This window comes from Montipora foliosa, chromosome 8, assembly GCF_036669935.1.
Source record: "Montipora foliosa isolate CH-2021 chromosome 8, ASM3666993v2, whole genome shotgun sequence".
NCBI classification, from domain to species: Eukaryota; Metazoa; Cnidaria; class Anthozoa; order Scleractinia; family Acroporidae; genus Montipora; species Montipora foliosa.
Window position 1 is genome coordinate 8975989 of NC_090876.1, and position 12500 is coordinate 8988488.

The 12500-nt window shown below is 37.3% G+C and overlaps 2 protein-coding genes across 2 annotated transcripts in view; one reads left to right on the plus strand and one right to left on the minus strand.

Moving 5' to 3' along the window:
• The window catches only part of LOC138013061 (uncharacterized), a 6723-nt gene extending 2614 nt beyond the window's left edge, over nucleotides 1-4109 (plus strand). The window contains exons 2-4 of the mRNA XM_068860025.1: nucleotides 1149-1222; nucleotides 1444-1515; nucleotides 2875-4109. Of these exons, the coding sequence (XP_068716126.1) occupies nucleotides 1149-1222; nucleotides 1444-1515; nucleotides 2875-3226 (498 nt within the window). The 3' untranslated portion in view covers nucleotides 3227-4109. The remainder of the gene's footprint in view (nucleotides 1-1148; nucleotides 1223-1443; nucleotides 1516-2874) is intronic.
• A 997-nt stretch (nucleotides 4110-5106) lies between these two features.
• Nucleotides 5107-12500, minus strand: part of LOC138013052 (PAT complex subunit CCDC47-like) — a 19634-nt gene continuing 12240 nt past the window's right edge. The window contains exons 10-16 of the mRNA XM_068860017.1: nucleotides 12209-12316; nucleotides 11181-11269; nucleotides 10219-10280; nucleotides 9140-9252; nucleotides 7576-7653; nucleotides 7189-7278; nucleotides 5107-5536 (exon numbers count right to left, since the gene is read on the minus strand). Coding sequence (XP_068716118.1) covers nucleotides 5465-5536; nucleotides 7189-7278; nucleotides 7576-7653; nucleotides 9140-9252; nucleotides 10219-10280; nucleotides 11181-11269; nucleotides 12209-12316 — 612 coding nt within the window. The 3' untranslated portion in view covers nucleotides 5107-5464. The remainder of the gene's footprint in view (nucleotides 5537-7188; nucleotides 7279-7575; nucleotides 7654-9139; nucleotides 9253-10218; nucleotides 10281-11180; nucleotides 11270-12208; nucleotides 12317-12500) is intronic.

Sequence of the window (12500 nt, forward strand, 5' to 3'; positions counted from 1 at the left end):
ACAGATCCATCTCCCGATGCGGCACTTTGTCTTTGCCAACTGACTGCGTTTTCACACAGGTTTTGGACACAGAAGACGAAAGTAAATTATTTTCTTTGCACCACTCTATGCACAACTCTGGAAAGGCAATAAAGCAGGGACAATTTCCAAATGATCAAATCTCCCATTGCTGTGATCCTTTTACTTCGGTAGCCATCTTGATTATTACGAAGACACAAGTTTGCTTCAAAAGAAGGGAAATATGAAACAATTTTAATTGCAATGAACTCGTGCATGAAAGTTTCCCATGAAAGATGCACCAATCAGACTTTAAGCGTGGTATACTCTTCCACGCAGTAAACGTTTAAGTGTGCCGCACGCACGGGGCATGAAGGAAAAGCAGGCCACAGTTCACAGCAATACTGGAAAACCTAAAACTATCACAGGGACTAACCTTAAGCCTAAACAGTGCCTTTAGTTGTGATTAGGGTTACGGTTAGCATTATTAAAGGGATGGGTTGTTTCAAGAGTAGTAAAACAGGGATCTCTTAACGGTAACCTACAAGTGTAAGGTCGATTGTAGGTGCTCGGCGCGGCACGTGTATATAATTACGTATCATTGTTATGTAAATAGTCAGCCAGAATTCAAAATAAGTATCATTTTCAAGGTGTGAATTAGCAACTTGACACGTTAGTTCAGTGGTAAAGAACAGGGACAAGTAATCCAGAGGTTTACAGTGGGTCGGAGTTCAAGGGAAGCTGCGAGTGACATATCATGGGATAAAATGGCAGAAAAAGCCGACCGGGATCTGGAAATAAGAACAAGACGAAGGGATAGAAAGGGGATAGCTGAGACAAAAACGAGTAACGGTGTGGGCGATGAAGGGAAAGAAGAGAGAGAGGGAGGGAGAGAAAAAATGAGATCCGTTTTTATTCATCCCGTAAGTAAAAATTACCCATGTATATATTCGGTTCTCTTGGGTATACGTATTGTTCTACAAAACAATAGCGCGAATGAATTATTAATTTATTCTGCATGCATAATGAACTAGGGACCTGTACAGAAATCATTCCGAAATCTGTTACTCTTAACTAACAGCTTGAAAGTTGTGGATGTTCTGATACTATTACAAAGTTATCTATTAAGTGGTTCTGCTTCTATTTTTCAGTCCTATGGAGATAAACTATGCACCTACACTACATACAGCAACTACTATCGCAATTATGTGGTTAGCTCTTACAGGTAAGATTTGAAGAAGTCTATCAAAAAAGTTTGTGCTCTCAGAAAAAAAAAAGGCATAAAATTACACAATTGATAATTCTGAAACACATTCTTGATTCAATCCTTAATTTAGCTCCATTTTCATACGATAACCTAGAGTATAAAAGTTGATATTGTTATCCCAAGACACACGTCTGAAGATGTCAATTACCATGTGTTATTTTCCTTTTTCTCATATAAAGGTGTTCAACGACTGAATACTGCTGTAATTATCACCGTTGCTGTACTTATGCTTATGCAAGATGGTATCTCTGGTGAGGATTTGGTTTACTTATTGTTTTCATAAGAAACTATATAATAGATGCAGTTGAATACAATTTAATGAAGTTAACAACAACAAACAGTTTTTCATGCTTTTTGGTGTGCAGCTATTACATATCCACATGAGTTACAGCCTGCGTAGCTGGTGGGCTAATTATTTTACTGTGGGATTATTTAAACACGGGTGAGTAAATTGATGGTTGCTCTATTGTGTTTTGGTCACGATTGCAAGTTGCTCCGAAGTGGCAAAGCCGCAAAGAAACAAAACGGACTAGCTAACCAACAACTTAACCTGGCATGGTTGAATAATCCTGCAATAAAATAGCTGCCCACCACCTATGCAGACTACTTGAGTCATGATCCCATGTGCTCATGTCTTTTTAGCACAATGAGCAAACGTCTCCCAAGTGGTGGCATTTTTGGCTCAGTTTATTAGCACTTAGCCCTCTTCCCTCTTAGCCTGTCCTCCAGGCTCTCAAGATAGTGGAGGCGAGGGAATGGGAACAAGCGAAGAAAATCAAGCAGGGCCTGGCCCTGGCACTCGTTTTCCCTTAGATTACTAGTTAGATTTTTTAATTTCATTATTTATCCTCTTGTCTATTCTATTAGTTTGTGTGTGTGTGTTACAACCCAGAAAATGCAAGCAATAATTTATTGAAACTACTCAGCTCGTTTAGTTTATAACTATTCCAAATGGTTTTTTGCCTGATCAAATTAATATGCTCTGTTGTAGAAAACGTTTTCTAATTTGGCAAATAAATGGATGGTTGTTGTTGTCATTCCCTCATCTCCACTATCTGAGAGCCTGGAGGACAGACTACTTCTTTCTCTACCTCCATTGATTAAATTATCAGTGTGATACATATGTGTGTCCTTGTCAATGTGCACTTTGCAATGCAGTCGTTTAATTTTGATCATTTTATATTAAATAATGTAGGCTTGGCCGAAATTAAGGCACAATACTTTCCAGACGTGGTTCTAGTTTCACCAGCTCCCCTCGTTTTTGGGAGAGCCTTTCTCTGGTTTGTTACATGGGAAATATTGCTGTTGTTCTTCATTGCAGTAACTTAATTCCAAAATTTCCAGATAACACGTAGCTCTTTATGACCTTCACTTGATTGTTATGGGATGCACCTCTCTCTCGTTTTGGAGTCATTAATTTGCTGTGATTAGCACAGACGTTTTTTGGACTGTGGCATGTTATGTAAAAGGCTAGACCAGTTATGAGCACGCTATTAGCTTATCAGATTTAGGATTCAGGATTCCGCCAAGCTGAGATGCTTCCAAAAAAATAAATACATGTTATTATATCAGACTTGGGATAACATAACTAATTTTGTTGACTCTGTTAGGTTTATCCTGGTGGTGTTTGGTTTTGGTGTTTTCCTGGCCTGGTGGTACTATCGTCATCGATATCTTCGAGGTCTTCGTATTTCAGGTGTACAAAGGAGTGCCATGCAAGTTACCCAAGGAGGTCCGGCTATTATCACAGATGGACAGGTGAATGTCATAAGGGTGAATGCACCACAACCTATGTACCCACAAGGAGGACCTGTTGCTGTTATTCCTGGTGGTACAAGAGTGCCGTACGCTGCTTATCCACCTCCTTTATTTGGCCAAGTGCAAAAGTATCAGGCACCACCTCCGCCCTACACAAGCATTGTAAAGCATGGAACAACTTCTACCACAACCACTATTCAATGAATTAAAAAAACATTCAAACAAGGCTAGAATAGAACATTTGCATGATGACAGCATTTGACTACAAGTCCCAGAATACTTCAGGTTTTGCTTGTCTCATGCTAATTAGAGCTATAATAATGTTCTTTCATCCTGCTGGGAATACAAAAAGATGCACAGGACTATTTTACAATAAAAAGTTCATACAGAAAACTGCAACCATTTTGCTATGGACCAAAATTGATTTTTCTAGCATTCAAACTGTCATAATAACATAACAGGCATGTCAAATCTCACTTTCCAGAAATTGGTTGATGAACAAGAACCCAATATGTTTGACTGGGAGTATTTCCAAGTCAGTGAAGACAAATTGAATAGCTTTTCAAGACTTTGCAAACACAGTGCTACCTCACTTAAGTTTACCCAAATGCTAAACAAATCCACTAATCTCCCAAAGGGTCACCATATTATAAACTGCACCGCTCAGAATTATAGCAACTTTGGACCTTAGTTGTGCTGTTACAAGCAAAGACTTAATTTTTTTATTTACAGAATTGAAACATTTTTCGTTTTTCAAGTTCTGATCACCATTTACAGTTGCTGTGCATCTTTGATATATTATATTCTCTTACTGGCCTTTGCAGGCAAAGAGAAATTAACAGAAGATTTGATTCTCTTTTAGCATCCAGCCTTACATTAAATTCTTTGACGTAGTCATTTCACATGAAAGGCTTAAACAAGGCGTTTTTTTTGTAGATGTCTTAATTGTGCAAGACTGTAAAAAAAGTAATATTATAGTCGTTATAGGCTTTAGAGAAGACTGTGGCAAGTATTCTTAGTCATCACTGTTTATAGAGAAACAAGGTTATTCAATAAAGTAAGCTTACCAGCAGCTTTCTTCAGCTTATTTTAAGTCTATATTCTCAAAATATTTTCATTCCATACTTCTTTTGCTCCCAAGACTTTTCATGGGCAAATGGTTTTTTTGTGCAACAAACGGAAACTGTAAGGGAACACTTGCTATTCCAGGGCAAGTGCTTCACCCAAATTTTCATTAAATACTTTCTAATCAGGTAAACACACTTTGCAATACAGTATTAATTATTATTGTAGTAGCGTTGATTCAAGCTACTAGGAAAAACACCTCAATTCTAGTTGCCTTCCGTTCCTCCAAAACCTCTTTGCTTAAGTGCCCAATGATAAATTGTTATTTTTGGCACATGCAGGATGAAAAAAAATTATCAAGTCGCCGCATTGATAGCCTGGGAGTAGGCTCTTCATGGGGTGGGGGTGATTTCAAGGGGCCACCCTACTCCCCCACTTTTAACAAACAGCCGGCTTGCTTGCTTGCTATAGCCTAAAGTTGTTTTTAGTTGTACATCCATATACTCAGTACATATAACTATTTAGACCGTTATGAGTAGACTAGCCTGCGAACGCAGACGTATTTCTGGCGGTCGTTTCTCTCCCCCCAAAAAGTTACTTTTCGGGAGAGAGAAACGACCGCCGGAAATACGTCTGCGTTCGCAGGCTATGAGTAGACTAAATTACCCTTATTCTCTTATGCCTACCTGGACTTACGTGACTGGATAAATTAAAGGCCCACAACCACTAAGAAGTCATTGCACACTGTGATTGAATTTGTGTAACACAAGATTACCCAAATAGGTGACCTGTTGTTTCCCACATGATTCGCCTGAGTGCATTCAGTCAATCAGATCACGCATTTGGACAAGCCGTCACTTGAAAACAAAAACAAACCCCTTAACGGCTGCAATGAATTTTGGGCAAATGTGGGCCTTTAATATGTTCCTATATATGTCACACTTTTACACCACTGACTCTTAAAGTGACTGTGTGATTTTAAAAAGGAAAGATTTAAGGGAAGATACAGTAAACGAAACAGTAGTTAGAGTTTTATTAATGTGGATTCAAAAGTAACAACCTGAAGTGAAAAGTGATGAAAGTGGAAACAGAAACAGAAATCTGCAGGTTACAAGCAGTCTGCAATGTAACAATGAAAGTGCCTTAACCTTGACCACGCAAAAGATAAAAAATAAAACTTTCAGGGACCAAAAAAGATCATACCGGTCAGTAATCTTATAATTCATGGTTGTCACATGGCCCCTGAAGGTCTTGCTCATAAATTATTATAAGTCAGATAATTATAATCTTACTTATTGCTAGTATTCAAAAATTGCTGTGGAGCCAGATGAAAAGTTGAAATGAAAGCAAGCCTTAAATTTTGTTCTCTATAACCACTTAGCCACGAGCCTTGACTTGTTTGACTTTGAATGGATTTCTTTTCTTCATTTCTTTCTTGTGTTCTTTCTCCTAAAAGAAAAATGTTTTTTCTCATGTAATCACAGCAAACTGCAGCAAAAACTTCCTTAAAAGATCCTATTTCATCATTGAGCTTAATGCTTGGAATAATAATTCGGAGTTACAGTATAAATAGGTATGAGTGATGTCTTGAAATTCTGATTTGTCATCATTATCAAAATGATGTTTTGTTTGGATTTTGCCACTGTTAGGGCCTGATTACATGGCAAATTTCAGCCCAGTTAGCGTTCTGAAAGAAATCTTCTTGCAATGAAAGTGGCGATTACATGGAGAAGATTCATCCTGAACCAGGCTAGGATTTTCAACCCGGCCAAATGGGCTGAAAAATCAGCAAAAAGTCCATGTAATCAAAATGGAATTTCGTCCCGGGATGAAAAAGGAATGGGAGCATGCGCATTGATTGTGTTTTTGCATTTCAGTAAATTTTTCCACACAAATTTGCGTTTTGCGCCCGGGCTGAAATTCAACATGTAATTGCAGCAAAATTTCATCCCGGGCTGAGACTGGCCATGTAATCGGCACCTTAGTTTTACTGCACAGGTCTGTTTCCCATAGCAACGTAACTGAGATGTAACAGGGTACAATTATTTGGGACAAAACTGTTCTGCCTTTGTCCAACAAGACTGCAGTAGTTTTGTTTAGTGTGTGTGTGTGAAGACCCTAAAATCTGGTGTTAATAGTGCATGTATGCAGATCTGGAATCAAGTGACTTCACTGTGCCAAGTGTTCATGAACCCAATTCAAGTCTGTAGTGTTAACTTCCATTTGAAGGCGACCTTATTAATTGATTCACTAGGCCCCAGTTTTATGGCCCTTTGATTACAACATGCTTGACCTTTACCACTTGTGATCAAGTCTTTAGGTGGAAGTGAGATTGCCAGTGACCTTTCTTTGATAGAAACCTCAATGCATTTTATGCATAAATTTATTGTATTGTTAATGTTTGAGATAATAATATTAACCCATTGACCCCTAGGATTGAGACTTAAGGATGGTGCCTACTATTGTTATCGAGCATAAGTTCTGTGCATCTTGAGATACTCTGATTTCCTACGGGTTGTGCTTATTAATACAGGGATATTTTAGCGTGATTCAAAACTATGCAGAGAAAGCAGACCTTATAATTTAGCAAGTGCTCTTGGTATCCAAAAAGAAAATTTGGGGTAACCACGCATTTTTCAGAGATAATTAAGCTTCAATTTGGAAAAGAATGCCATACATTGCTTTGCATTTTAAAGCTTTTTACAAATATTGTTGATTAATGACAGTCATTATCTTCAAAAAAAGTGTGGTTACCCCCATTTTCTTTTTGGATTTCAATGACAATTATTGTTAAGATCTACTTTTCCCACATATTCAGTAAACCGTGTAAAAATACCTTTGAATTAGTGGGCACCGTCCCAAATATATTTTACTGTTTAATGCCGCATGGCACGGTTCAGTAGTCAACAGGTTAACACCCTCTAGTATGTACATCCACTCAAAAACTACATCCCCTCTAAGAGAATTAAAAAAACTCCCAACAATTTGCCTTTCAAGCTTCACACAAGCAGAAAATGGCCGTATCATCTTTTCCTAGCCTAAGTGCAAAAATTCTGTTCCTTTTATTTGCATGTACTTAAATTAAGCATCATTGCACTAACCTCAAGCCTTCGCTGTCTGTCTGGGTCATCCTCCTGCATGATGCGTTCTTTCTCGGCTCGTATCTTATCCTCGCGTCTTTGTTGTGCAGCCTTATGCAAAATAATAATATAGAACATGGTTTTCAATAAACTTCAGATACTGTATCTTTCCAGTACTGAGGATACTGGTTGCCTTAAAAATATTACACAACATGAATTTCATCTGATCAGAGGAGAGAACATTTCCTGCACCCAGTGACAGTTGGCCTTTGTCAAGTACATTGTAAGCCTTGAAATTTTATGTCCCAGGTGCCATTGATAATGAATCTTTTAAAAAGGAGAAGTTTCTAGGTAGTAAACCATTGTATTAATTTTTGTTCACGAAAAAAAATTGTTGTTTCATCATACCTCTTGCCTTTGGGCATGTGACTGTTTCAGTAAGTTTTCTTCAAGTTCCCGTCGGTTTTTTTCAGCTTTTGCCTTTGCCTTCAAATCAAAACAAAAGTGTTTAAATTCCACAAAAAATTCCTGCATTAATTTACACAATATGTGTATTGATGTATGTGTTGTGGTTCAAATTTTTTAAACCAGTTCAGTTTTGATTTTTCTTTATTTCAGATTATGATAATGAATGTTAGACAAAGAAAATCAAAATTGCACTGGTAGTTGCTTCCGACTCTCAAGTCTCAAATTTTAAACCAAGAAAATTTTGAACCACGACATATGTATCAAAATTGCTTATCAGAAATTGCCCCTAATAATTTACTTGTGAATTGACTTGGAACCAGACAGACCTGTAGAGCAGTCTTAACTTGAGAGTCGGAAGCAACTACTGTACAAGATTGCTTTCATTCTGCCTTTCTATGCCTGGTGACTTGCTTGACCAGTTGACCCATGGGAGTGAGTCAGACTTAACAGATTTTACTCTGTCTAACGCCCGGCAATTTAACTTGTCAGCCGGGGGCCCTCCTAGGCATTTGGGGTGTCAATGGGTTACACAATTTTACGCCAATGTTTTAGTTCAGTAACAAGTTAAAGCTAATCCATTGTTGTGACTTGCATTTCCCAGTGAATGGCCTCGGTTACAAACTGGTCTTTACAAATCTTACAGTCTTAGGGACCAAATTGCAAGATCAGAATTCAGAAAGGTCAGGCTGAAAACACAAGATTACATGTAAACGAGCCTCTTGCAGCTGCTACACAGTCCATGTATGCAAAGGCAGTGTAATTGGCTTGCTCAATCACATGATTCGGCTCTGATTGACATCTGTTTAGTTTAGTTTAGTTTATTTGAGCTTCACCAGACAGGTGAACTATCATTAAGACAGAGCAAAGTTCCAAGCACCGAGTTGGCTATCACCAATCTCATAACCAACAAGCGCGAATGGAATAATTATTTTTTAACATCCTTAAACTCCAAAAGTGTAGAAAGTATGAAATACGAGTGAAATCGAAAAAACTTGATGGAACTGATGTGATGTTGTGGTCAGACAGACACAGGCAAGTCACAAAAACATTTCTTACCTTTTCAGGTACTTCTAAAGGTCCAAATTGATCCAAACTTTTCACAAAAAGGTTTTTTTCTTTTGCTTTTGCTTTCCGGCGAGAGAACTTTTACCTTAGCAATGCTTAGCGCAATCATTTACCATATGAGGTCAAACTAAGGTATATGAGCTGGTAACCGTGATTGAGTGAACCAATCAGAGCATGAGAAATGCATTATCCGAGGTAAAAAATTTAATAATTATAATGAGGCGAGCATTATAAACTCCGGGATCAACAACTCCCCCGTGTCGACTAAAGTATCGATTTCTGCCTCGGTCAATTCCAGTCCAAGACTGCTTTTGTCTGCCATTTTTTCTCAGAGCTGCAGAAATGCTTTCAGCTCGCTTCATTGCTGATGCATTCCTTGACCACATAAGGTACAGCAGACAAAAAACGTACATTTAACAATCCCCTACAGTGTACAAACCTCTTTGCCCAGCTTGAAGCGTCTAACCCTGTCAATACATTGAATAACTAGTTTCATCATGGGCTCAAGTTTCACCATGTCTGCAGACTTAGTGCTTGTTCCTTTAGATGGTACTAAAAAGAAAGACGTTGGTACAAACTTCTATCTAACACCTGCTTGCCAAGGTAAAGTTCTACCAAATGCACCCTTCAGTAGTTGAAGTTGTTTCATGGTTTGGCCTTGCTTTTTTGGTCTACTGCAGGTTTGCTTTGCAAAAAAAAAATGCTTCCCCATGGTCAACAGCTAAAGACTCATGCTATTAATTTTTTTGGGAAACCCTGTTCAGGACTAGATTTTTTCAGTCTTTTTAGCAACTACCCACATTTCAATAATAATAGTCATTATTGCTTTAAATAATTAACCTGAGAAATTACTGGTGACTGGGTGGGTATTATCAGGTATATGCAAGCAGAAAGGAAATCACATTCCAATTTTCTCAACCTCAGATTCCCCTCCCACGCCTTTTTTCAGAAACTAAAAGGAATGAACCTCCTTCTACACAAATAAGCCTAAGGTCATTCAATAATTAAAAAATGGAAAACATGTACCGTGTTTCTATCGAGTTATAGAAACAAAAGTGAAAGTTTGGGAGAACGAGAAATGCTGTAGGAACACAAGCCACAGGCGAGTCTTTCCACAGCTTTTTCGACTTCTCCCAGACTTTCACGAGTCTTTTAGAAAACAATGCAATGAGAAAAAGGAAAACAACTTGTTAACTCTAAATTATCAAAATGTAAATTCTCTTTGCTCGCGCCATCACTACGTCAACAGCTCGTGCTAGTTCTGTGTCTCCATCTAGTTATAGAAACACGATTTTTAACCAATCAGCGCACATATTTTCTTAGGACTGTTTTCTAAATGGGATTTTAACACTGAAATGAGACTGCCACTACATCTCATCTGTAAATCTTGTTTGAAAACATGGCCCTGAAAAATACAAACATCCAAACAAAGTGCAAAATGCTAGAAGCCAACCATGCATAAGAGCATACAATTACTACACTCTTGAAGTCTGTATTAACCAGTCCCTTTCTACTTACCAATGAAGTTAAATATTAACACTTTTTTAGGCTTTATTGGCTTTCCATTGCCTGCTTGTTCGCTGAAAAAAAAAATTATGTATACAGTATATATTATTTTAATGTTTGTAAGAAAAAAATACTCATTCTAGCCAGACTACTGTCCAGGAAGGTTGTAATTAATGTCAACATTAAAAATAATAAGCCACCTTCTAAAATTGTAAGTAGAATCAATAGATACTAAGGCATAAAAATGATCTTTGTTTCACAATGTAGTCAATTACATCACAGATCACAAGGTTATGTGCGACTAAATAATAGGACATCACGATGCAGTCACTTACATCATAGATTGTGACGTAAGTGAGTAAAATTAATAACTGGATGTTCACAATGCATATCTCTTGGGTTTGATAACAGTGATTTTTCCAAGAATCAAGTATGTGTCTTTGAAGAATAACTCTAAAATACTATTAAATGTTGGTGATGCATTCACAAAAAAGTGCCAAATGCTTTAAATCAATAAATTTAGGTTGTGTCCAATTGGGATCAACCATTTCAACTGCAACCGTTTAGGTTGAAGCGGTTGAGGTTTCCCAATAAATCACTTTTCAAACGATTTTCAGTTTAAACTCAGTAACTTCTGGGAATATTCCTTACCAGACTTCTCTGTGTAATGACAAGTTGAGGGAAAACAACATTGCTGGAGCTCGGGACCAACTTTAAAAAGCCAGATTGTAAACAAAAACAGTCACTGCCCATGCATTTCCAACCGTTTCAAGCTAGGTTGATGCCAGTTTAATTAATTAAAAAGTTGATCAACCAAACCAACCAAGAATGGTTTTTTTCCCAACAGAACACCAAAAAGTCCAACTAACCTAATACGGTTGATCCCAATACAACACAACCTTAATTTTTATATTCCTTCCTAGTTGTTCTCTCATTTCTGACAAAGCCAAATTTGGAAAAGCCATAAAACTTACTCATCATCTGGTTGTTTAGGTCCAATGTATTGGTCAGAAAATATTAAGGAGTCAAATATTTCTTCATTGCCTGAAATAGCCCTAGTGATCTGGAAAACAGAAGATGGCAATTACACTACTATTAAAGCACTATAATGATAAAGAAATCAAATCTTTTATATTTCTTCATTTGGATTTCAAAACTATGTTAACTACACGTAAACACCAAGTGGCCCAAGTTTAAGACTTAATTTTAAAAAAGATGTGTTTATCTTAACTGGAATTTTCCTACTTAATAGACCATTTTACGGATACGGCGGCCATTTTAAAATCCATTGTTTCAAATACATTGTAGCTATTATGGGATTCTAAGGGGGCAAATGCATACTAATTTGCCCCCTTGGAATCCCATAATAGCTATTTGAAACAATAGATTTCAAAATGGCTGCCATATCCGTAAAATGGTCTATGGTCCACCATTACTAACTTTAAAATCTTGAGAGAGCTGGATCAAGGAGAAAATGATGTCAAAGACCCACCAGTTTATAAAGAATGCAATGTGTTTGTACGTGACTGAATTAATATGTAGCATGGGAGTTTTGGGCTTTCAGATTTTTAAACTCATGTTTGCATAAATAATAAACTTTGTTTACACGCTGAAATTTTAAGCTATTGAGCAAATGCCATCACTTCCCTAGATCCAACCCTCTGAGCTCCAGTCGGTCAGTTTTGAAAGTGAGTAATGGCCGACCATGAAATCAAAAACTTACACTCAAAGTAAACAGCCTTTGGATAAAAAACAAAGCTCAAAATTTTGCCAGTCAGGTGTTAAGCAAACACACTTTCAAAATTTGAAGAGGCGATTTTTTGATCATAGTACCACTTTAAGGACTGAAATTGCACTAATGACATTACACTGTAACATAATTTAAAAAAATTTTCTGTGTGAGCGAGTCTCAAAAAGGAAACCTGTACAATAAACAAGCTAAAAAAATTATTACAGTTTCTGTTTTGTGCAGGTACAATATTGTATTTTATTTTAAAGATACCTGTTGGGATAAGATGGCACAAGCTGCCTCGTGTGACTCACTTAATATGACATAAGAAGCAGGAAGATCATATTTGACACCACTGCGCTTATCAGGGCAGAAGAATGTCTGAAAAAAAAAGGCCAAAAATGAAAATTTGTTGTTTAAAAAAATTCCTTATCTAGGGTAAAAGCATCTTCAACCTGACACCTGTACAAAAAAAACCCCTTTAAGGCCATCATCATCATTAAGGTCATCGTCATCATCAACATCAACGTCGTCGTCATCATCATTAATGTCATCGCCGTCACCA